Source organism: Protopterus annectens, chromosome 13.part0 (genome assembly GCF_019279795.1).
Source record: "Protopterus annectens isolate FY-2018-M chromosome 13.part0, PAN1.0, whole genome shotgun sequence".
NCBI lineage: Eukaryota > Metazoa > Chordata > Ceratodontiformes > Protopteridae > Protopterus > Protopterus annectens.
Window position 1 is genome coordinate 215,982,564 of NC_056747.1, and position 27,518 is coordinate 216,010,081.

The window sequence follows — 27,518 nt, forward strand, 5'->3', positions numbered from 1 at the left end:
GTGCAGATAAAGGTACTTAAATTCTCTTATACGTCCAGTTGAATATAACCAAGTTCTTAGCTGGCCAAAGCTGAGGTTTTAAAGCAGGAAATATTTCACAATACACTAGTTAAATATGCAAGGACAGGAAATCAAAGAATGTGGCTAACACCACACCTGTAATTACTAGCAAATAACAAAATTCAGCCAACACTAGCTTCAGTTCAAGTTACTGAAGAGCAGAATAACTTCAGTTAAATATTCCTTCAACACTCCTTCAACACAGTTTAAATCAAATTAAATACTGTATAAAAAGTGCAGATAAAGGTACTTAAATTCTCTTATACATCCAGTTGAATATAACCAAGTTCTTAGCTGGCCAAAGCTGAGGTTTTAAAGCAGGAAATATTTCACAATGCACCAGTTAAATATGCAAGGACAGGAAATCAAAGAATGTGGCTACCCCCACACCTGTAATTACTAGCAAATAACAAAATTCAGCCAACACTAGCTTCAGTTCAAGTTACTGAAGAGCAGAATAACTTCAGTTAAATATTCCTTCAACACTCCTTCAACACAGTTTAAATCAAATTAAATACTGTATTTTTTTTTTAAATAAAGTGCAGATAAAGGTACTTAAATTCTCTTATACGTCCAGTTGAATATAACCAAGTTCTTAGCTGGCCAAAGCTTGGCCTTCTACTATTCAATATTTTATCAATAACCTACAATCATCTTCTTGTGAAAATATTTTGATTCAATATGCAGATGACTATCATCTGCTCTTCAAACACCACAATTCCCCAGTAAGAAATCACTCAACAAGCTGTCATCTCCATTAAATCCTGGCTCATTTTTTGAACATACCCACAAAAATTACTTTAGACAAAACCTACCTTCTGCCCTCCCTACTCTGTGGGACACCAGTTCTAACCAATTTACAATCTTCCATGAAAAACAAACTTGAAAGCTGTTACAACAAAATTGCCAAGTCTTCTACTAATTCATCCTCCTCTACCCATCACTGTAAAGCTCTGCATACCCTTAGCTGGCTGTAACTCCCCCTCCACCTCTCCTATATAAAACCATACACATTAGTCTGTCCAGCTCTTACCTCTTTAATCAACGTGCATTTCCCCTAAAAGAAGACAAACAACTTCTCACTATAAATAAACCAAATAAATCCCCTGGACAAAACCTGCACTCATTCTCAGTTGAGAAAAAAATGGAAAGCCTTACCTCTAACCACTAGTACTACTAACCTACACACATTTAAATGGTCCATAAAAGAATACTTTACAAAATCTTGGACCTGCTCCTGTTCCAGTCCTGTATGAGCTTACTCATTGCACTTCAGTCACCCCCTTCAACCTAAATCTCATCTCACACCCTTCTCCAACCTCCTACTCCACTCTTTTCTTTTGTTTTTTCCCCACTACCTTACCATATCCACTTTCTCTCTGCAGACTTTTCCTCTGCTTCTTTCTCTTTCCTCCTTACTCACCTAAGCTACCTAAACACACCCTACCCAGCAGTCTTCTTATAATCTCCTTGTCTTTCCTTCTTTCAATAACCATAATATGAACACCATCTCTCACAGTAAGACATCACTCAATTTCCCATCACTGTCTCTAATCATGTAATATATTATCTCTTTAAACAGCTTATTAGAATTGTCTCAGGTCTAATTTATCACATACTAATCTATGTAACAAATAATTTGACTAATGAGCTTTCCACATACTTTCTCCAACTCGTGTTATTGTTTTTCATTGCACTCAACACGGTCAAACACATGCTCTATGTTATTCTCATTACAACTTTTTCAGTCTTATGTTTTGTAGTATAACATAATACTTTGTGATTTAAAACATCTGTACTTGTTTTTTGAAAGATGATTGGAACTTTTCTCTCTAGGCCTCTGCTGAAAATGGGCACTTTCTGGCCAGTCAGACTTTTCCCGATAAACAAATGTCAAATAAATAAATAAAACAGCACTAGAATACATACAAATCTTTTTATTTACTAATATTTGCACAGAATACTTATTACATTTATTTTTAACAATTATTGTGGTAAATGAGCTGGGCCACAGGGTCCTTTTTTAACCATAACCTTTTTACAATCATTAAAAGAATGCAGGCAAAGGCATATTTTGTTGTAAGTCAAATGTTGTTCTTCTTCTTTTGGCTTTTCCTGGTTAGGGGTCGCCACAGTGGAACTCCAGTCCGCTAATGATTGCCAGTAGATTTTTACGGTGCCGAGGTGCCAGCTCGACACACAATCTTCAACAAAGGCACACCCATTTACGCATGTCTTTTGAATGCCACTCGACTGCGGGAAGGACATGCAGACTCCACACAGAAGGCGCTCCAGCCGGGAATCAAGCAGGAGAACCTCTTGCTGTGAGGCAACAACACTACCGCTGCACTATAAATCAACAAAAGTGGCAGTTATGAGATACCTACAATGTGCCAAGCCATACACAGTTTTAAAACATGTGCATTACAGTGAAAGTAGACCCAATATAACATTCATAATGCAAACACAAATTTCATCTAAATACAATTAGCTTATGCCTTGTAGCCCAAAGGTCAGCAGGGAGAGCTTGTAAGATAGCATTTTAGTACTGACAGAGGAACAAAGTACATTACTAGCTTCCACCTATTTTGTCACTATGATATTTATGCAATTTAAAACTACTACAATCCGAAATTTGATATCAAACAAGTTTGAGATCTATGGAAAAACTTTCATAATTCTTATAAATTATGTGTTTTGAATCATAGAAAATTGAAGTTTTGTTCTGTTGACACTTTAGTTGGACTGCATAGCTAGAAGTTCTGCATGTCACTATGGTTGGACTGCATAGCTAGACGTTCAGTTTTATGTCAACAGACTAGCTATAGCTTATACAGCCCACGGTGCTGCAGCGGTAGCATTGTTGTCTCACAGCAAGAGGTTTGATTCTCAGCTAGTGTGTGGGGAGTACCTTGTGTGTGGAGTCTGCATGTCCTCCCTGCGGGTCAAGTGGCGTTCCAAAACACATGCATGAATGGGCGTGCCTTCATTGAAGGTTGGGCGTCGAGCTTGTACCTCGGCACCGTGAAAATCTACTGCCAATCATTAGCGGACCAGAGTTCCGCTGTGGCGACCCCTAAAAGGGAAAAGCCGAAAGACAACAACAACTAGCTATAGCTTATACAAAGAAAATTAAACTGGTGAACTGATTAGCAATGCCTGAACTAACTCACAAGACACTAAAGTGTACAGAAAAGAAATTATTGCTTATATAATTTCCTCCTTTAGAATTATGTTAGTCTATACCAAATGGCAATGTCTGACTTTTTCCTGGTTTCCATTCTGGAGATTTGTCCAGTGACATTGCAGGAAAGGTAGACTGGTCTTTAATGACTGACCATTCATTTTTTTCCTTTTCTGAAAACTAAAGCATTGTTAAAAAATAAACAAATCACTAGGCAAATTTATTCAGCAACATTGTGAAAAAGAGGTTTTATACAATCAAGAGGTAAACAACCAGGTTGTAATAAAGCTATCATTATCACAACAAAAAAATGTCCCAAGGTAATATCCTGACATTCACAGAAAAAAAATATGGTCTACCGAGAATGATACGAGATGAAAAATTAAGTTTATGCTAGAAAATGGACTGTGAATATGTGCATTTTATTTTAAATTGGCTGGTTTAGATATTTTAATTAAATTAGTAATAACCTGAGTGCTATCTTAATGTTTTACTGCATGATTCAAGATAATCTCTTAACTCTATTCGTGGATATTTTCCAACTAGTTTTGGCCTTTCCTGCATACCTGCTTGGAATTGACCAGACTCGTCTTAATGACAAACTGACGAGCAGAAAAATGGACAGCAAGTGGGGTGGCAAGACAGAGTCCATCAATGTGACACTGAACGTAGAACAAGCATCCTACACCAGAGATGCACTTGCGAAAGGACTCTACTCCCGCTTATTCGACTTCTTAGTAGAAGTAAGTACTTACCTTATCTACCCTACCAAATTACAACACAAAGAAACAGGAAATATAATGCAAGTAAAATCATAGCATTTTAATGAACCTGTTTATAAAAAGAAAGTGTGTTACTAGGACTATTTTGTAATCTGCTGTGACAAACAACATGCTGAGTCTCAACACTTTAAATGATGCAGTAGTTCTAACAGTAATATCATACAAAGAACACAAGAAAATATGAAAATGTTTTATGACAAAAAAACAGTGGAAAAATAATATGTAAACAGTTATTGCTATTGTCTCAGTATCTGCACTGGATGAAAACAAAACAGAAGCTAAAATGTAAATTTGCACATACAATATGCAAAAATTCTGAGAATATCAGGTATTTCAAATTCACACGAACAAAGCTACAGCCATACTACATAATGCTGCTGGAATGAATTTAAAATAGTTGAAAAAGCATTACTACACATGAAAGCGCTTGTATTGCACATTTGTATGTTGGTGGTGTTATTAAAGAAAGGACTTTTAATTGAACAGATGTCATGGATCCTTGAGCTGTATATTGTTTTGGTTTGTGCTTAATTTTTGGATATAGCATAGCTTGTCCACTATTATTCTTTGGTTTATCTTACTCCAAAAATATTCCAAGCATTATAGTTCAAATGATGAAACCTGATTCAAGGATTACCACCCATAGCCATCACCATGTATATCATTCACTACTTCACTGAGGATCATACCTCTCAAATTTTTAGTTCATAAAATGTAAGCAAATCCATCAATAATGCAGGAACAAGGGCTCAAAAATAGGGGCAAGTTTTAAATATTTGCTCTTGCAAAATTAAAAAGTTTCATATAATGTATTTTGCATTAGCATGAATTTTCTGAAGAGTATGACATCTGAGACTCAAATATATTTATTTATTTTATTTTACATTTGTTGACTGGACTAGTCTAACTGGATGTATGTCCATTTTCAGTAGAGGCTCAGGAAGATAAGCTCCAAGATAGAACAATGAAATTAACAAGATAACAAATAAGGAAACATTAAACAAAAAAAATCATATTTACAATGCATCTTATACAGATAACATAGATGGATTTGGAATTGTTAAGATGACGTTTGGAGATTTCTGCATTGGAGTCTATAGGTGGTTTACAGTTGTGAGTGGTTAATTGTAAGCTAGATTTATATAGGATAGCAACCCCATCACCTTTCTTGGATACTCAGTCTAGTCTCAGGATATTATATCCAGGTGGGATGATTTTATTGTCTTTGGTTACAGGTTTTAACCAAGTTTCTGTTAAGCAGAGAATATCAAAGGAGTAGATTTCAGTTAGAGCTTGGAGTTGTTACTTTATTGTTTATGCTACGTATATTAAGATGAGCAATTAAAAGGGAGTTCAATGGTTTAGACAGGGCATGAGTAGATGATTCTTTGTGGTTGAGGAGAGAGATAGGAGTTGTTGGTGGGCCTGGGTTAGGGTGGATGTCACCATCCTTTAAAGAGAGTAGTATACTTAGATAGTTTGGGTTGTGGAATCTGCTGTATAGAGGTAGGCCTTTCCTGTGGTTCTGATTGTTGTACTTTATGTGCAGTATTCTATGGTATTTAGGAAGTATGTAGTTAGATGAGGATGTTATATTAGCATGAATAAAAAGGAGAGGAGAGTTGGTTTCTTTCTTGGGGTAGTTTAGGTATGGGCCTAGTGGGTTTTCAAAGGAGGTAAAAAGATGGGTGAGGATTAAAGGAGGTAGTAGTGAGAGTGTGAATAAGAGTGGGACATAAGATGGGATGGGTTGTTTATACATTGTATGAATAAATATAGATTGTTTGTAGGTAGAAAAATAAATTCACTGGGTAGAGATGAAAGAAGGGAGTAGGGTGTGGTGTGATAAAAGGAGAGTGGTGAGAGGTTAATATTAGTGCAGTTGGGTAACTGGGGAGTGTTTAGAAAGTAAAGTAGGGGGAAGAATGTGTTTGAAGAGTAATGGTAAGAGCAAGAGGTATGTAATGAGAATAATGGGAAGAGGTGTGGTTAGAGAGTAATGGGAAGAGGATAAGGTGTGGTTAGAGAGTAATGGGAAGAGGAAAAGGTGTGGTTAGAGAGTAATGGGAAGAGGATAAGGTGTGGTTAGACAGTAATGGGAAGAGGATAAGGTGTGGTTAGAGAGTAATGGGAAAAGGATAAGGTGTGGTTAGAGAGTAATGGGAAGAGGAAAAGGTGTGGTTAGAGAGTAATGGGAAGAGGAAAAGGTGTGGTTGGAGAGTAATGGGAAGAAGAAAAGGTGTGGTTGGAGAGTAATGAGAAGAGGTGTGGTTGGAGAGTAATGGGAAGAGGATGAGGTGTGGTTAGTAAGTATAAGGATAGGACCCCTGGGGGTGGGTGTAAATTGGGGGTAGGGAGGGGAGCGGAGTGAGCTCGCAGTCCTTGGCTTCACTGTGGAAAGCCAATGTCAAGATTCTGGGTAGGACATAACTTCTAATACTTAAGCCTCTGATACAAGAAGAGAAATGTAGATTCTGTCTTGTCCATGGAAGGGTGGATTAACTCTTCACGCCTGCACAGCTATTGCAGGGATACTTGGAGTTTTCCAATCCTGTCTGAGATACAGATCTTTAGCTGGAAACAATAGATCCTGTACTGGACTCCTTACATTTCCTAAAGAAAATCAGGGATGTGGATATCAATGAAGGCTTCACTATTGTTACAATTTACACAAAAGCAGTCTACATAGTGCTCCTTCATGGAGAGTGTATTACTGCTATCACCCAAGCCTATAACAGGATGTGAGCCACACTCCAAGAAGAAACAGAAATAACTGGCAAATTGTTCAGTACCCTGCTTAGCAACAACTTTTTTTCTTTCAGTTTGAGGAAAATTATTACAAACAATCTACTGGGGAGTGCCACAGGAGTGTCATGGCATGCAGTCTGGCCAATACTGCTCCAAGTAAATGCGAAGAGGAATACGTCTACAACTCCCCTTTTCTGCCCACATCAGTTGTTACCTTCATTTTACTGATGATATTTTTTATTGTCTGGGAAGGTAACTCTGAACATCAGGTCTTCTTTACCTACATGAACAATTCCACCACATTCCTCAAATTCACAACACAGATGAGTCAAGACAGTGCGAATTTCTTGGACCTTACCATGACCAATGTACCTTTATAAAAAACTCACCAGGATGAACCTGCCACTTCATGGCAGCAGCATGCATCCTCATATCAAAAAGGTGAATGTCATCAAGCTAAAAAGTATGAGGATAGCAAGGTCATCTGATGACCTCCAGGACTTTACCAAATCCTGGTGGAACTTGAAAATATTTTTTCTAGCCTGGAGATTCAGTGGTAGGCCCATTAGACCCACATTCAACCCCATTAGGATATGAAAATTGCCAAAGACCCTACCTTCTTGAACCTACCAAAGTGTTGGTCAGGGAGATTAGAGGAAACTGACATCAGTAAATGGGATAGAAGTATGGCCTTGATCTTTTCAACTGACCACAGGGACATCAGAAGAAATCTCTGTAAACTGGGACATCATCACAGAAAAATACTCAGCAAACTATTTCCAACCCATTCTAAGTTTACCATCAAAAAGCTAGAATTTTCAGGAGCTACACAGAAGGTAGACAAGATGAAGATCATAGACCTAAAGGGACCATTAACTGTGGTTCCCAACTGAAATGACTGCCACCTCATGAGCAATGCATAGAGCTTTATATGACCAAAACACAAAACAAGTGTTTTACAGTAAATACTGAGTGAATAGCGTACAGAGCCAGCTACTTTACCTGCGCTGGCTTCTACATAAAAAACTATAAACAAATTAAAGAGATGCATTGCACAGCACATGTCTGAAATTAGAGTAAGTTCTTCTAAGACTTCACTAACAAAGCACCACACCTGGACCACAAGGACATCCATTTTCATATTCTAGACCACATCAGCACGAGGGGTGCTAGAGAGAAGAGAGAGAGCAACAACAACAACTGATACTGGAAGCTAGCAAACCAGTAGGCCTCAGTGCCTCATGCGCCATAAATAGTGTGCTGTGCCTCCACAGGCTTAATCATAAGAACTACTATTAACAGCAATGACCATCACGCTACCAAAAAAGTTTTACTATTAAAATCTCTGATCAACATAAAGCTGTAATTTACTAAAGGCTTAGGTTTGCTTCTATTCAGCACTGGTGTGCATGTTTGGACAAGACCACAACAGTATGGGAAGCTTTTTACTGGAAGCTCTAGTTTTGCTAAAAGATTTAGCTTTTCTTTTAATCAGCAGTAATGTGCTTTTAGGACATATTTTGTGTTCTACATATATCATGCCTACACAACCTGGATAGGATGTCCTCTGTTTTATGGGCATTTATAAAAAGTGTTGTCATTTAACCCGTAATGATGAAATTTAATCCATTTTAATTAAGGACTGTAGCAGTTTGATCTGAGACTCCTTTTTTCCAATGTATTTCTCCAAGCTCAAACTAGAAACCAGTGGACACTCACCCCAGCGCACACATCCACAGGACTCCCAACCAATAAGATTTCCCACCAGGAGTTCACACCCCAGTATCAGTCCTATGTATAAAAAAAAATCCAGCTTCACCAGCTTTTTCAACAGAGATCGTCACACTAAGAGGTGATGCGCCTGTTACACTTCTCAGAGGCAGACATTGGATGAAAAGGCTAGAAGAACCCCCCCCCAAACACAAACACACACACATATCTTGACCCCTCCTATGATCAAGGACACAGTTTTTGACCATTTGGTGGCCCACCCAGGATTCTACCACCATCTAAAATAAAAAATAAAAAAAACTTGCTTTTGATTTAACTTTTAGTTTGGTTCTTATCTTGCAATTACTTTTAATTTCAATAATTTTCTGCATTTTGTTTTGCCTTGTTTGGAAACCCACCATCATCAGATCTGAAAGATTCCCTTCTTAACGAGAATTAAAACCTTTTTATGAGAAATTGCTCAGTTTGATATATTTTTTTTAAAGCTGGACTATGGGACTTGTGACCGTTCTAACACCTGTCTGGTTCACAACAACAGCAACAACCTAAGGCCATTTGTGGGGCTCCATTCAGCTTGGCAATTAACCCCTCGCATATGGCAGGACTTTCAAGAAAGGGTCATGTGATTTTTAATTACTTGAGCCTCATTTGAGGCATGGCTGTGAAACTTATTTAACTGTTACAGATTGTCTGTAAAGAAGTTCATTAATGTTCATGTTGATATATATTGAATTCCATGGTTTCAAGCATTAGTTTAAAATCTCAGAAGTCTTGTTTCACCACTAGCTCATTCTTTTGAGTGGGACATTACTGTGGTTGGTGATCTCTCACTCCAGGCAGATCTTCACAAGATCAGGATGAGCCCAACTGCTTTGCTAGTCCCTCAGTCATTGAAACCGGTTCAAAAGAGTCTGATTAAAGCAGGATGGCTACAGTAAAGCTTTCCTCTGGTCACTGGTTCAATGTTTCCCCTATTCTGAACCCTGATCTACACCTTTCCTAATCAGCCCACTTCTCAAGGAAAACCAGGTCATCCCAAAACAGCATGAGTATCAGGCTAACTACTGCCTTAAAAGTGGGGTCTGATCCTTAGCCCACGGGTAGCATTTCCTTTTTTACACGTACCTTCAGTTTGCACCCATTCCTCCCTGTTTTTATTATTAATATTAAAGTTCTCTCCTCTTATAAAAGCAAAATACTGCATGCAGTGGAAAATCCCTTAGCGATGATTAATTAATAACTTGTCAATACTGATATTATTTAGAATAGTTGGTTAATGATAGGGTCTAGTGCCCAGTCCATAGCATCTGCTGGCAGTCCTGCTTATATTTCTTTATATGAATTTCTCTATGCTCCCATAGTGGGCCCTATAAAATCGTCAGATGAGATTGTCTCTTGAATCTATGGTATTTGGAAACAATTAAAAGGGCCTCCTTAATTTTATTTAGTTGTTGTGAGACAAGCTAAGTTTGGCACTCATAACTGGAAAGACATGTTCAAAACAGCATGTCATCAAACATAACTTTAACAATAGACTTCAGCGTTTTCAAACCAATAATTAGGCCTTGCACATCAATTCTGAGTGGATCTGATCAAGCGAATAATGAAAGCACAGCAGAATGGTACATATAAGCCCTTAATAAAGATATTTATCCCAGGATGAAGGCATTTTCTGTTAATGGTCAAATTACTGGTTTTGATTTTTTTTTATGCTTATTTCTGACTACTCTGGGGAAGTTTTTCTATTTACAGATCGATGACTGGAAGGACTGGGGTTGATCCACTCTGGTATGGTTGTTACTAGCAAATCCCAACACCAAAGGATGAGGGAACATAGCCACTGGTCACTACACCCACAGTCCTTCCAACCACAGACAGCCTACCCCAGACAGACCCCGCCTCCCACTGTTTAAACATTGCATACATGTAACAATTTTATGGTATGGTTATAGTCACAGCAGCACTCATCCATCCATGAATAAAGATCCTTTTGCTAAAATCTTAATTATGTTTCTGGAGTTTTTTTTTTTATCTGAAGATATTGTCTGAGCCCTTTCTACTGTCACAGTTGCTTATCAGGGATGTTCCATAGGTTCATAGGTTCATAGGTTTATACTAGGCTATCTGCCCTAAGGCATTTATAAGCCCTTAAATAAATTTTTAGGCTTACCACCCCTTATATGAAAAAATACTGTGCCTATTAGTTTGTTGTGCCTCTGGTGACACAGAGATAGATCTTCCGGTAAACAGAGTCACTCCCATCCACAGTCTTGAACAGAGTCCTCTGAGGTGCTCTGGTGCTCATGGCCTGGGATTCTGAGTGATAAGATCAAGTCTCCAGGTGATCCTATGCTATATATATCCATCCATTTTATCCTATTTAAGAGTTGAAACGGTTTGGTGGATTTGGATTTTTTGTTTTTTTTTTGAGGTGGAGCATGTCCATTAATTGTCCTTCCTCGGTTGGACATGGCCTGTTGTATGTCAGCAGGCGGTCACCTCTGAAATAGAGGTGAGAGTTTCTTCAATCTGGCAGCATATGACAGATTGGCAGCATATGATAGATTTTGAGTCCTTTTTTTTGGGTCTCTCTCCAATTTGGGGTCTCTGGAGAGATACATCCCGAGGAGATACATCCTCTATCATTGGTCTGATCATTGGTGAGTGAGGGAACAATAACCTCACTAGATCTGATCACTAGATCCTTCATGATCAGGTGGGCAATGTAGAAGGTCTTTCTAACTTCACTTTAGCTTAGCAATGTGAGTGTCAAGGCCACTGTCACGCTGGTCCCCCCAGGGTCCCCATACCTCTTTCTATGTAGTGGATTGCCACCTATATGGTAGCTTGGGGTTACCTTGTTTTTCCCGAAGGGTATGACTATACATTTTTTGGCCTTTCCAGTACTTTTTTGCTGTTTTTTATTTTGTATATTACAGAAGACATATGACTGAGTACCTCAGAAAGACTTGGGAGGTGCTACAATAAGATGTGGTCCTAGGGCTGTCTGCATTCTCAATGTTATTTCAAATGCATTCCAGCTGTGGGTAATACTAACCAAATGTGTGCTTTGTATCACCTTATTCATGCTTTTCATGGACAGAATTATCAAGGCACAGCCAAAGTTTGAGAAGATGCAGATATAAAAGCTGCACCTCTGCTATTTGCAGGTAGTAACCCTATTAAAAAATACCAATTCAATAAGGTCCTCTTCTCTGTTGACCACTGCGGCTATGATTACATTGAAGATATGGAAAATATTTGCAAGTAAATGCATTACGTGGACTCTATGCTGCAAGAAGTGAATCTCAATATTGGTGCTGTAGACTGAAACCAGCCAGTGAAACAAACACTTACATGAAAACAGAATTATTACCATCTCCATCCTGACTAAGACTTACCTGCCAGATTCCTCGGTGAACTGGTAGTGATGGAACTTTCCTTCACATTCTATAACTAGCCTATGGATGTGATTATTTTTCACCAGTCCTAAAGGATGGCATTTTTTTCCTAGTATATCTTGGCAGTAATTATTCTTGGCCCTCAAACAGCACATCAAGGAATAGTGCTTACAACCCCCCCCCTCCAGACATCACTACCAACAGTGCCACAGAGGTCAACTTCTGGTTTTCCAGTCACAGATAGACTGATCAGTTTTGTACCTCTTCCCCACTCACCTGACCTAACCACTAGCCAAGTGCACCTACCACTTTTTCACTATCAAGTTGTGGCAACTGTATGATCATTGCATACCTCTCAGCTATTCTACCTTTTGCAGAACATCTCAGATTTTGCTTTATATTTTTGCCCTGTCCCTCATAATATTTTTGATTTTCAAGTAAATCATTGGTATTTATTGACTAACTACATGTAGTCCTCAGACATTAGAGTTTTATATGTTTTATTGTTCTGAAAATGCTTGTTGATGTCAAATCCTGCTGTTGTATTAAGTGAATTAGAGCTTAGCACCCCTAATTCTTGGCTTTATTCCTTATTCTTGAGCAAAAAAGTAGAGCGCGATGCATCACTGGGACTCTATAGTGAAAATGTAAAAGGCCCACAGGTGTAACAGCTTAAGTAGGATGCTCCACATAGTTGGAATGTCACATTATAAAGCATTCTTTATTAAATAAATAGTAAATAAGTCACTTCTTTCCATAACTGGCTTTGAAAAGAGCTGTTTATTTTACTGAAACAGAATCAAAGCCATGTGACAGGTTACAAGAGGTGAAAAAGCCTGACAGGTAAAACTGATCTGTTCTTTTTAAACAGTTCTGAATTCTGTAAATGAGAACATAGAATTAAAAATTGAACTTACCAAGAGAATTCACTTTCATGAGTTATAATGCCTCGTCTTGAAGCAGTAATTAAGAAGATGAGCAGTGGTAAAATGAGGGTTCTGCATCCCCCAAATATGGAGACTCTACCCCTCAGCACCCCAGGTATCACTGAGGTTACACCACACTGGGGAAAGGAAATAAAAGTTGATGAGATGAGTTGTAGGGAGATCAGCTTCTGATGAGCTGTGCAAGTCCTCTTCTGGGAGCACTCTACTTCCTGGATTTCAGAACACTCTACTTCCTGGATTTCAGAACACTCTACTTCCTGGATTTCAGAACACTCTACTTCCTGGATTTCAGCTGACCTATCAGCAGCTCATAAAGCATTCAAAGCATTGCAATTCAGTCTTAGTGATTGACTTGGCCATCCAGAACAGTACGGACTTGCCAGCAAACAATTCAGTGCTTAACTTTGGAAGGAGGGGAAGGCCATCTGCAGTTACATCTCCATGTTGTTCAATCACTGAATCTAGTATTTTAATTTAAAAATAAACTATGATTCTGTCATTCAGGCTTATTTATACGCTGTTCAGTTTAAAATCCAATCACTTTCCCTGCTTCAGATGCTCCATGATCCTATTTGCTATCTGCATGAATGGCCGGCCCTAGACTGATTGGGGGTAATAAGCTCCCAGACCTAAATGGAGCCCCTGTATTTGTTGTTGCAATCTGCAGTCAAGGACCATAGCTGGCTCATCTATTGCAATATGCAGTTCCCCAAACTGCTGTCCCCTCAGCTTAACTTCACAACTTAAGGAGACAAAAAAAAAAGGTCTTCACTTTGAAGACCAAAAAAAGGAGCTTTATTAATGGAAACTGGAGCACACTGTTTGCTAGAATGTAACAAGCTTCTTGTAAAAGTCAAACTACAATGCTCTGAGAACTTCAGCAATTACTGTATGTGCAATACCACCATTTCATTAACAAATGCTGGTACTGTACTTCAGCATTATAAACCCCTGCTGATCATAACAAGTCATCACCTTGAACATCAAAGGGGAAAAAAAAAATGTTCTTCCACTCCGAGGCCAAAGCAATCCGATTAATACAAATATAAGATGCAGCTTGTAACAGTTAACTACCACACACTGTCCCTTTTTTGTAGAAAGTCCCTCATTGATTTTGCTTCGTATGTTTGCCCTGCCCTTCACAGAAATGTTGATGTTCTGGTCAGTTACTATGGATTACACTCAGTCTGTAATGCCAGACTTGAGTTTCATGTTGTTCAGGAGCCGCATATTGACAAAGTGAATAGAATGACAGGTTTTGTAAGTGAATTGCAGTAATATTTACAAATGTTCCCTCCCTGATATTGGGCATTTCTTCCTCCATTATTTTTGTCTTTGTCCAGAACTCATGAATGCGTATGCCACAACTGCTTTATCTGCATTCATAAGTGAATACCAGTACCAAAGATCTGAACTTCAGAATTTTTGCAGATTGCATGGATTTTTGACTTGTATTGTTGGTCTATGCCTTATAAAGTTTGTGGCGTTCTGGCAAATCGTTAAGGATGAAGAGAGTGGGGCTGGCATTGGGGGCCCACAAACATGTCACAAATTGGGCCTCTCAGTTGCTAATCCTGACCCTGTCAACAAAGAATAGCATGAAACAGTCTGATTCACTGATGAAGTAAGATTTGCTTATATTGTGAGCAGGCTCACAGGGTAAATCTCTTAATTTACCAGTCAATCTATTTTCACATCATTCTCTATGGTCATAATCCAAGTAGTGACTGAAAGGCTGAGATCACATATAATCTGTCCTAACCAGTTTGCACAATAATAAAATGCATGATGATTATTTTTAGAACCTTGCTGGCAATTCCTCTTACTACGAACCAAGGCATACCCTGCCTTCAACCACAAGATAAGCTACCACGCCTACCTTGAGAGGTTGTCAGTGTGACAGCTGTTTGTAGCCAACTTCTATAATACAGAAGCCAGATGTCATACCTCCTAGTGTCAGGCAACTCCCAAGTGCTAGCACAGTAGTACAGTAATATTTCACACAGGATTACATACAGTATTGTGGTGTTTGCCTTCTTAATGTACACTATATCATTACAATACTTATAATTACTTTACATTTTTAAACACAATATAACAAAACTGACTTTTGGATTAATGCCAACTCAAGATACAGCTCAATTATTTAGATAGCATTTTAATAATTATGCAATATTTTTATTTTATATGCTTGCATATATGTTTATTTCATACATATGGAATATGTGACATGAAATATCTTACTATCTTGCCATGTAAGATTTGGGACAGGATTTGTAATGAGTGGGTAAGCCATGAGTGAATAATCAAGTTCCCTAGTCCTAGAATACAGGTAACTTATGACATCTTAGATCTCCAATGCACCCCCCCCTTTTTTTAGTTTGAATTATTATTTCAAAATGTTGTGGTAATTACACATGTAACTCGTCTGTTGAATATAGTTTTGTGTAATTTCTGCAGGTTCCTATGAATAGGCCTTGTCTTATGGACGGTTTTCTGCCTTAGTCAAGTTGTGATGACAATGATGCATAAAGTCAGGGGAACTAGCATGTGTGTTGCCCTAGAAAGCAACAATAGTTGTGGTCACAACCAATATGGAAGAGGGCGGTTAGATGTGGTAGGTTAAGGACATCATGCATATGATGCCCACTTCCAATAGAGGATTGTTTCTGATGGGGACAAATGGACCATTAGGATCTCACCCTGATCAGGGAATGAATAGACCATGCAGCTCTCACCTTAGTAGGGAAATGAATGGACTTGTCACTGTGAGGTGAAACAAATGGATGAATTATAGGCTTCTGGGTAGTCTGAGGGGCCAAAACAGTAATAGTTATTGTAAAACAGTAGTTATTCTACTACCAGTGTTTGCTTTGAATTACTTTCAGTCTATAATCTTTCTAGGTACTCTCTTCAGATAGTACCCACTCTACTATCCCTGACCTCTCTTCTACAGATTCGGACAACCATGGACAAGCAATTTCCTATGGTTTCTCTTGCTAGTCTGGTTGATATGGGCATCCTGAGACAGTGTAGCAACTGCCTTATGTACATGGACAACCCTCTACTACTACCACCTAAGCACAATATGTGAGAGATGCAATTACATAAGTAACCTAGAATCCTTGCTGTCTCAATCACAAGCCAGAGATGGCCTTCATCTGTCTCCCCTGGGCTTCAGGCTTCTGGAAAAGGCTCTTGCCTCTCCCATGGTGCCTTTTTTAGGCAAAGTCATGAGCACAAAATTACCAACATGAAAAATTCTTCCAAATGAAATGTATTTATTTTATTTTATTTTACATTTGTTGACCGGGCTAGTCTAACTGGATATATGTCCATTTTCAGTAGAGGCCCGGGGAGAAAAGCTCCACATAAAAAAAAAGAACAAACAGAACATTACAACTTCAGTTACACTTCACTTGTCAGACAAAACAGGTGTTTACATGGTAAACTTAGCAATCATGATAGATAAAAGTAAAACAATTGAATATTCCCTTATTTCTCTTTTTTTATTTAAGGGTCATGTTGCTAAACACTAGGAGTCTTAGCATGAAACTGCACTCAATGCAAGCATTCCTTGCCCTGAAGGATGCTGATATTTTTTCAGTCACTGAAACCTGGTTCAGAGCTGCGGAGAGAACCCCAGCCTTACCAGGTTACTCATCCCACCATACTTTTAGACCCCAAATGGAGGGCTACAAAGCCAAAGAAGGTGGAGTTCAATATTTATCAAAGACATACACACCTCCAGGCTGGTCAAATGGTATGACATACAGGAGACACTCCAAGTGCAGTTAACTGTTGACAAAACACATTCAAATCATAGCTAGCTACAGACCCCCAACCATGACTCAGGACACCCAGTCCACCTATCTGGACTTACTTGAATCCATCAAGATTCAACCATCTACCCTGATCCTGGGTGACTTTAGCTACCCAGCCATAGAGTGGAAGACTATTCTAGCCCAAACATGAATTTCTAGACATTCCTCAACTTAGTCAATACCAATGCTTTGGATCAGTTTGTCGACACCCCTAGGAGAGGTGAAAATATCCTGGACCTGGTCCTAACCAACATGAATAGCCACTGTAGCACCCCTACAATGTTATCCTCCTTGGTAATAACTGACAAAGTGATCACACTTGAAGTCACCATCTCCCATGACCCCCAATCAGGGTGAAACAAAAAAACTTTTCCAATCTCCTGAGAGCAGGTATAAGCAGCTTCACAGCCACCATCCTTTCAGCTGAATCAAGTACTAATGTCCAAAGCCTACACCAAAAAAAACTATATGAGCACCAACATAGCTATACGGACTCAGCAATACCTGATAGGATCAAATCATCTTCCTCAAGGAAGAGGACAGGGTAAACAGGTTCTGACTTTGTGGGAGCATGGGAAAAATTCTTGGCTAGGCTTATAAGGGCCTATGAATATCATTTTTACTTGTAAGAATCCATGACGAGACAATTTCAGCAATCCTTTTAAACCTTGTCAAGTAGTATCATCACTGCATCGTTTTATCCTTTTCTGCAAGATACAAAAATAGTAAAGGTGTGCTGTGCCACTGTTATTAAATTAAGTCCAAATATAAATTACTATAAGCTCTAGATGTTAAATCCCAGTTATGGTCTAGCATAAACATGGGAAAATGAAGATAGGATCTGATATACAAAATAATTATTTCTTAAATATTTTATTAGTGAAAAGTCATAATAAAATTATAAACACAATTCATATTCATATATAAATTATGCAACCTTAAAAATTCATAATTCAGATAAAGAAAACAAAGAATTCTCAAACATTTTCTAAATATATACCATTATAAATCTAACGGCTATTACACACTGTACAAAATATTCTCCTTTTATTTGCTTATTTTTCTTCTCTTGTCCCACTCAAATAAATCTATTTTAAAATTTTATGTTAATCATTTACTGACATTTTCATACTTATTCGAAAGAGGCAATAGTTTTAGCCAAGGTTTAAAATGCATCTTTTCCTGAACACTTTTAGAGTTTATCAGTTTCATTATCGCGATCTGCGGTGGTACAGCGGTAGCGTTGTTACCTCACAGCAAGAGGTTCTCCTGTTCGATTCTCAGCTGGAGTGTCTTCTGCGTGGAGTCTGAATGTCCTCCCCGTGGTCGAGTGGCCAACGAAAGACATGCGTGAATGGGTGTGCCTTCGCTGAAGGTTGGGTGTCGGTCTGGTAACTTGGCACCATAAAAATCTACTGCCAATCATTAGCGGACCGGAGTTCCGCTGTGGCGACCCCTAACTGGGAAAAGCTGAAAAGACAAACAAAACATTATTGCAGATACTTACAACTAGGGACAGGAAATGAGTGACCTTTGGTTTATAGCCTTTCAGTCAAATCTTTACTATCTTAAGAGCTACAACACCCTATAAGAGTAGATAGTGAACATTTTTTTCCCTTTTTGGACACTGTGGAGCAGACCTTTATCTGGTGCATGCAGGTGCAAGAATATTCTATAAGACTTCCAGATAATAAGTCTCTTTGAAACTATCTCTATGGCATAGGGGAATACTGCCCTGACTATGACTCATATGACTTCAGTTCAGCTAACTGGATATCTGTGGGAATTTAAAGGAAAGGACAGGAATGAACATCTGCCTCTGGCTCACCCATGCGAGGAAGCTGGAAATAGCTCTGGCTTGCAAATGAGTAACATCTAATCAGGAGCCCTAGGTGTTTACCTAATGGAGTTCTAAGTCAGTCCAGCTTCTGCCACCATAGTGCAATCACACTGAGTAGCCAAGGGGAAAACAGCATTCAAAAGGTACATTTCACATCCGGCAGTAGTGACCACTAAAGAGAAGAGACACCCAGAGTAAGAAAGAAGGGTGCCTCTAAGGACCACCATTAAGCTGGTCCACTGCCTACTACTCCATTCTCACAGGAGAATGCAAGGCTTATGAGAATTGACCAGAATGAGCAAATAGGCCATAGAAATCTCACTTAGCTTGAAAATACCTGGCTCCTATTCCCCTGGAATGAATAGTCCCAGCTGTGCAAAGGTAGCACGGACACCAGGCAAGTCTTGCAGGACAGAAGAATAAAAATACATTTCTGGCAGAACATCTGTATCTCAGCCTAATAATCTTTTTCTGTATGGCATGCTGTAGATATATGTTGCCACTCTACTTTTTTTACATCTCCAGCATGTGTCTTTATTGCTTTAGTTATATATTTTAGCTAATTTACCGGTGTGTAAAACATTCTATGGATGGAGTTCCAGGTATATACCTTCCAAGATACAGAAGATGCAGTATTTTTGTTAGATATTTGCAAAATAATTTATTTTTAGAGGAATAGTCTGATTCTTCTTATTTAAATATACATTTCATCAGGTGCATGTGAGACAAGGGGATTGTCCCTGCAAAAACAGTTTTTGAGGATTTTTTTAATTCATATTATTTTTGGGGAGATTTCTGCCCCAGTAAACAAATGATTGATACATACATACATAAATAAATAAATAAATAAATACAACTTTGTTAGTCCAATGTAGTGCTTTCTTTAGTCTGTCCATGATCCAATCACTTGGATCTGTTCTGTCCATGATCCAATCACTTGGATCTAGTCTGTCCATGATCCAATCACTTGGATCTAGTCTGCCCATGATCCAAATCACTTGGATCTAGTCTGTCCATGATCCAAATCACTTGGATCTAGTCTGTCCATGATCCAATCATTTGGATCTAGTTTTAAACACCCTGGTTTCTAGATTTTCAGATCAATGTGGATCCAGCTGAGGAGGAAATGAAGAAATTACAAAGTCATAAGCAAGTGCATACCTCTCAACTCTCCAGATTTTCACAGAATGTCCAGATTTTTGGTCTGTTCCTCATAACATTTGTTGTTTTCTGGAAAATCATTGGGATGATCTGAGGACTGAAGTCATTAAATAATGACGTACAGTACATTTGTGTTTCAGACTACAAATCCTCCATAAATGTATGTTAAAACAAACCCTGTTACTCTAGCAACTTTTATAAGAGGAATATTTAAAATCTATTTTTGGGCCTTTGTTTCCATATTTTATCAGGATTCATCCAGATTTGTTGTAGGTTGAGAGATATGGGCAAGTATCTTGTGCTAACGCAATATAGTCTGACCATAACACTTTTGATTCACTTGTGAAACAGGCACAGACCCATTTTAATGTCTCTGCACAAAAATGTGAACAAGGAATAGTAATGGTATAAGTCACAGCTGTACTCTAGAGCAGCTAATCTGGACAGTCTCTGCAGCAGGCACATAATTTGACGGGTCCTATTCTTTACATCAAAAGTACATTAAATCAAAATGTACTACAGCAAACTCACATTTGCAAAAGTGCATTTTAGTGAAAATGCACTTTCACAAAAGAAAAAACAGACAAGTAGTTTGCATGTAGATTTAGTTGTACATCAACATATAATGTTGATTGTACAACTAAGCAAACTGCTGCTTAGATTGCGGTACAGTGAGGATAAGGGAATGTTCCATTTTCCCCACTGTAGTGTGATCTCGGAGTAAAAATATTAAAGTAGGGGAGTGTGGGGGCCACAGCCCCCCAAATGGGCAGTGCAGGGGGGTTGCCCCCTGCATAAAACATGAGTAGTGTTTTATTTTTGTAGGTTTGTCATTTTTTTTTCGCAAAAGTGCATTTTTGCTAAAATGCACTTTCGCGAAAGTGAGTTAGTTGCAGTACATTTCGATTTAACATACTTTTGATGTAGCAACATAAATCCAATTTGACATATTTCCTTTGTAATATAAAGCCACCATCAACACCTCTTATCTCCTCACAATCACTCACTGTAGACGCCCCAAACCCCACACTCTATCCCACAATATTACTATCACCCCCACTCATGCAAGCATATACCCCACCATATTCACCCAACCACCACATACCATGCCCCTCCCATGTACCACTTCTATCCATCTAAAAAGTAACCAAGTCTGCAATTTCACTACCTAATCATCCAATACCCAAGAACTATCACCTATATAACTACCCAGCTACTACTAGGAGGAAACTTTCACCCAACCCCGGGCCAGCAACCCATGCTAATAAGCCATGCACCCATCACTATCCAACCAAGCACAAACCCACTGACTTACTGATACTAAATATGAATACCTGCAGTATCATGAATAAAATAGAAGACGTTCACGCTGCCACCTCCTTATATAACCCTGATATTATTCTCATCACAGAGACGTGGCTTAAACCACAAATTAAAGATAATTCCATCACACCACCTGGGTATAACACTTTCAGTGCAAACCAACTACATAAGAGAGGCAGAATCTTAGCTCTACTTCACACAGCCAACCTACAACTCCAACTCCTCCAAAAGGATTTCCCCAACTTCAACAATGCAGAGACTATTTGCAAAACCTTCCCTTAACCAACATAAGCACCAAACCTTACTTAGTATCTATATACCCCCGGGGTGACAACCTAACCACCCTAGAATCCATATTTCAGTGGACCTCATACTCCCTCCCTCAAGAAACTATCATGCTAGGTGATGTAAACATTGACTGGAACTCCATCCACTATCCCACCCCCACCCACCACATTAACCTATATAACTTATAGATACTCCCACGTGCATTGATAAGGCCACAAAAAAGAGAATCTATACGTGAGCAGATCCTCACAAATCAACCAAATACTGCCCATCAATCTGGCACCCTACCAAACTCTGAGTGACCACAGCCCCACTGTTATCCTTGGGCACAAACTTAAAATAATTAACTCTCCCTCCCTTCTACAAACCCAGTCTAACAAAAATTTTCCTAGAGGCCACTTCATAAGAGCCTTGCAACATTGCAATCTGTCTCCCATCTAAAGCCTTTCATTAGACAAAGCTATTGATTACTTCAACTCCACATTCCTAAATATCCTCAAACAACTAGCCCCCTTAAAAACAATCAGGATACATAGCAACACCCCTTGGCTCCAGAAAACCACAAAATCTTTACTCAGAGCCAGGGATAAAGCCTGGAAAACTTGATGCCATACCAGATCACCCGCAGCTAGGCAAACACTTCACGAACTCCAGAACAAAGCAAAAATGCAGGTTAAGCTCGATAACTAAAATTACTATATCACTCAACAAAACAAATGCAGTACCAAGCCACAAAAATTCTGGGCAACAATAAATAATATCCTACAGCCCGGAAGAACCACCACTCCCGCCCACAATATAACGGGTACAGACCTGGACACAGCCTCCAGCTTTAATAACTATTTCACCTCCTCAGTACTCAAACTCTTAAACATCACTTCCTCCAATGCCCCACAACCACCTCAGGCCCAAATCAATATCATACCTTTCACACTTAAGTCTGTTCTTACCTCTACTTTCCAAAAACTCCTATCCAAACTCAAACCAACCACCCTTGCAGTCGATGACTTTCCTGCCGAATACCTCCAAATTGCATCCACAGCTATAGCCTGTCCCATTTCACTTCTAATAAATAGAGACATCACTGAACACACCGTTGCAACCCTGTGAAAAACCTCATATCACTCCACAAAGGTGGCCCCTCCCTAGACCTTTCCAACTATTGACCAATTTCAATTCTCTCACCCTCTTTAAGATCCTAGATAGATGTATTCATCACCAGTTCCTCTCCTATCTTCTCACCAACAACCTTCTCTCCTCAACCCAACACGGATTTCGCCCATCCCACAGCACCACCACTGCCCTCCTCAAATTCACCAATACTATAAACTCCCACAAGAATCTAGGTAAATTAGTCTTAGCTACTTTCATAGATTTATCCAAGGCATTTGACACAGTCTCACATACTAAACTACTGTTTTGTCTCTCTGACCTCAACCTTAACAACCCCACCCTACTCTGGTTTAAAAGCTATTTAGATAATCAACAATCCGTCATGTAGCATACCTCACTAACCCTCCCCCCCACTCCCAACCTCCTTAGGCATGCCCAAAGGATCGATCCTAGGACCCCTTCTTTTTAATATCTTTACAAACCAACTCCACTCAGTTATCTCTAAAGCAGACATAGTCCAATATGCTGATGACACAACTCTCATGTGCTCTGCACCCAACATCCAACAAAAATCCCAAGAAGTCTTCTCTGAAATAGAGAACTGGCTTAAAAACTCATTAAAACACAAGAAAACGCAACTAATGCTATTCCACTCTACTAAAACGAGCAACCTTACTTTCTCTATACTCTCCGCCTACAAACCCCAAATCACCCCTGTCACTGAGGTTAAACTCATAGGAGTTACCATTGACCAGCAGCTCAAATTCACAAAGCACATGTCAACAACCATCACTAAAGTCCACAAAAACCTAGGTTCCCTCTATCACTGTAAAAGTTATCTAACCACCGAATCTTTAATTGCAATAACCAGGAATCACATCCTATCTACTCTACTTTATGCATCCCCTATTCTAACTAATCTTTACAAAATTGACCTTAATAAACTTTCCATCTATTACAACAAAATCACTAGATTCGTTACCAGTGCCAAATCACGATCCCACCACTGCCTATCTCTACAAGCCTTGCATTGGCTTGAATTCCCAAACCTATTAAGGTACTATCAACTCAGCCTAGCTCATCTAATTCTGTCCTATCCCAAGAAAATCCCTGACCTGACTGGCATGCTGAATTTCTACAATTCAAATAGACAACTTCGGTCCTCCAACAAAGCCTTAATTGAAACCATCACATGCAAAAACAACTCTGGGAAATCACTATTTGCCCATGAAATAGCAAAAATGTAGAACAACCATCTCCCTGACCTCAGACTACAAGACTCCACACCCTCCTTCAAAAGTCTACTTAAAACATACCTCTTCACCACCTATCTATGCTGTAATTGACCCCCCTGAAGCCTCACCCACTCACTATTTCTACACCCAATCTGTCCTGGACAACACAAACAACATGCTCTAACTATACCTTTCCATGTGTGAGCAATAATCTATATATGACTGTGTGTGTATATATATATATATATATATATATATATATATATATATATATATATATATATATATATGCTCTTTCATGTATATTTGCTTGACTGTATATATGGAAACAAACATTTATTTTCAACCGAAAGGGGTAATATACTTATTGTACACTAACTACTGTAAAGTCTACAATTTGTATGCTACTACTCTATAATATTGCTTTTGTAAAATTTTCTTCTCTGTAAAATTATGGAGTTTTTCTCCCCAAGACTCTGCTGAAAATGGATACTTGTTGCCCAGTCAGACTATCCTGGCAAACAAATGTTAAATAAATAAATAAATAAATATTTTATTATCAGTAATGCAAATCTGTAGGTCTTTTTACAAGTTATAGGAAAGTAAACAAGATGCATATAATCATAGTCAAATATTATTTTATAATTTACAGGAGATTAATAAAGCTATTCAGAAGCCTTATGAAGAGTACAGCATTGGTGTCCTGGATATCTATGGATTTGAAATATTTAAGGTAATTTCAACATTTTCTGAAATGTGTTTTAAAACTAATTTCTTTAGTAACACATTTAATGCTGAATTACTCCAAAACTAGCGTGTACTGCTGGATCAGGTTCATCAATTCCTTTCAGAAATATAAATGGACCCCCCCCACAATGTAAATTTGAACTTGATCATATGGAAGGCAGGCAGAAGAGACAACTGCAAAGATTTGCCATATGTCAACTCCTTATAAGATGCATTCTGAACTCATCTATAGTCATGAACTCTAACAGCTTTGTTACCTAATTGAAATATATATTAATCCACAAGCGTGGGAAAAGCTTGGCAGCTAAGTGCTCCCTCCAATCACCTCCATATGGTACCTGTATAACAAAATAAAATTAATGAATTCAATCAAAGGCTAAGGACATGATGTCACAAAGAGGAGAGTCAGTACGTGCTAGCCTGCAGTGAGATCCACAGTACCCAGACTTCCCCTATACAGCTCTCCGTCTTTGCTACAAACACAGAAACGTAGTTTACCTGCTTGGCCTGTTACTATATTGTCTTCAGGCTGCAAACCTTTTGATGAACTTTTGTGTTCTTACTTTATCTCCAAGTTCATACATTTTGTAGTCTTCTGCAGTTTCTGTCACAGTCTCTGATTTCTTTGCAGCATTCCATTTTCTTTGCATCTGTAGTGAGGAATTAGTTCCCTTTTCTTTGCATCTGTAGTGAGGAATTAGTAATGTAGCCGAAGCTGATAATTTGCTTTTTGGTCCTCTACCCATTGTTGGGCTATTGAGAGAGCTTGTTGAAGTGAAGCATCCCCATGAAATAAAACTGCAAGATATCCATCCTTATAAATTATTTCTATAGCTCATTTTTCCACTCATTTTCACGTCCTGAAAATTATGCATCTGAAATTCCACTCAAGCACAAATCTTCTGAATTTCTAATTTTTGTACTTTAGACCATCACCAGATATTACATCAGCTTCCTCTTTTTTAAGAATGTTAACTGTAATGCACTAATCAGTCTTTTACTTGCTGTGTCTGTCAGTTTGAATATTGCAGAAAACTTAAATTAATCTACACATTCAATATATAACTTCTTTGAAATAAAACAAATATGTTAACACTGGTCCAAATACAAAGATGCTCTTCTCTGCCAAGATGACCACATAACACAGTCATTAAACATCTCTTCTACTGAATTATTAATATAGTGTATATTTCATATAGTACAACTGTTTTACTTGTGATATTTGAGTCAGCATTCTTGGCCCATATATTAATTTTTCTTGCTTTTTCAGATTAACTATTTTGAATGTGTTTATGCATCCTGTCAGCATTTGACTTTTTACTACCTTAGAGACTATTAATTTGTAAAGTTCTATCAGTAAACCATGGGCACAACTTATTTTTAACTTTTTTCTTCTCTAATTGACAACCATAGTTCTTGTTCTTGAACAGTTCTTCATACATTTTCCAATGAGCATGCTAGAATCAGCATAGCTGTAATGTGTAATTCATTGCTAGTTGTGCATTTCACTTACATCTCATACTTTGAGAGTAAGCCATATCCTTGGCAGCCCAGGATGCATCTTGTACAATGACTGAGTATGTTCTACAATGTTCATCTGTTTATTTCTATTCAAACTTTATTATGTAAATATCTAGCATTTTTTTTCTTTCAATACAACTATAACTGTTGTAGGTATCTGCAAATGCTCAGTTTATAGCAACTGTCCAATTCTGTTGTAGGATCTCAGCTACTGTACCATTATGGTTGACAATATTTGCAAAACCACTGGCTTTATTCACCTCACTCCTAATGCAATGAGATGAAATGTCAGCAAGCAAAGGAGAGCAGTAGTGCTGAAATTTAATTCCAAGTCTTGGTGAGTACCTTCACGAGGTGGACCCTGTTTTTCACAAAATCTAACCAAGGCGACACTGATATATAGACTATTTATATAGCATATATCATGGACAGAAGTCAAAAACAAAAAAAAGATAGCTGGGTGCACAAGACCCAGAAATACTGGTAGGCACACTGGTGCCAGGACTGGAAATAATGACAGTGTACAATCCTCAAAATCCAGAAACATTCCTACAATGGGGCCAGGCCAGGCCCAGGAGGAGTATGCGCCCCCTGTTGTAGAAGTAGCAGTACACAAAAATCACAAACATTGATTGGCCAAAGAAGAGCCATAAAGATGATTGGGGATAAGAAAGAAATTATGTATTGTTACAGTTATGTAAAAAGCCCAGAATTTCCAGACACAAGATATACAAAAAGATTAAGAGAGAAATTAAAGGAAAGAAAAATACCTCCCTGGACTACATGAAAAGAGACATAAAGGAGCTCTCTGAGCATGTAGCCCAGGCCGGTATGTCCCTGACGTTGAGTAGCATCTTACCCTCACCAAGAATGATGCCACAATATGTAGACAAGATGATCAATTTCAACAATTGGCTTAAGTACTGGTGTCATTCAAAAGGGATCCAATGCCTGTCAGCTTGGGATGATATGCTCGACAAGCCATGATGCTTCGCTAGGGACGGCTTGCACCTGTCACCCCTGGGCTTTCAGATATTGGCAAAGGCTCTTGCTACCCCCATAGTGCCTTTTTTAGGCAAGGCTCAAAAGACAAACCCACCTCCATAGGTATCACAAGGGATAAGAAACTAAGAGTAATGCTGCTCAACGCCAGAAGTCTAAACCTCAAGATGCACGCACTCGAAACTCTCCTTAGCATGGAGAACATTGATATCTGTGCAGTAACAGAAACCTGGTTCAGGGCTCCCGAGAGCACCCCAGCACTACCAGGTTATACCTCATACCATTCTTTTCGGCCCCAAAACTTGGACCGAACCACAAAGGAGGGGAGTATCGATATTCATCAAAGATACACACACCTCCAGGTTGGTGGCAAAGCAAGCATCAGAGACTATCCATGTGTAACTAACAGTGGGTAAAACTGCCTTCCAGTTTATAGCCTGCTACAGACCACCCTCCCAAACCCAGGAACCCCACTCGGCCTTTCTGAGAACACTGAAAAATATGAAGGTCTCTCCAAACACCATTATATTGGGTGACTTCAACTACCCAAACATAGACTGGGAGCATTACTCTAGCTCCAACACCCTAGCCCAAAGGTTCCTAGAATTTAT

General features: G+C 38.7%; 1 protein-coding gene across 1 annotated transcript in view; it reads left to right on the top strand.

Annotated features, from left to right (window-relative positions):
• Window positions 1–27,518, top strand: part of MYO1F (myosin IF) — a 1,136,901-nt gene that overhangs the window by 825,560 nt on the left and 283,823 nt on the right. Inside the window, exons 10-11 of the mRNA XM_044053742.1 lie at window positions 3,791–3,987; window positions 24,290–24,370. Coding sequence (XP_043909677.1) covers window positions 3,791–3,987; window positions 24,290–24,370 — 278 coding nt within the window. The remainder of the gene's footprint in view (window positions 1–3,790; window positions 3,988–24,289; window positions 24,371–27,518) is intronic.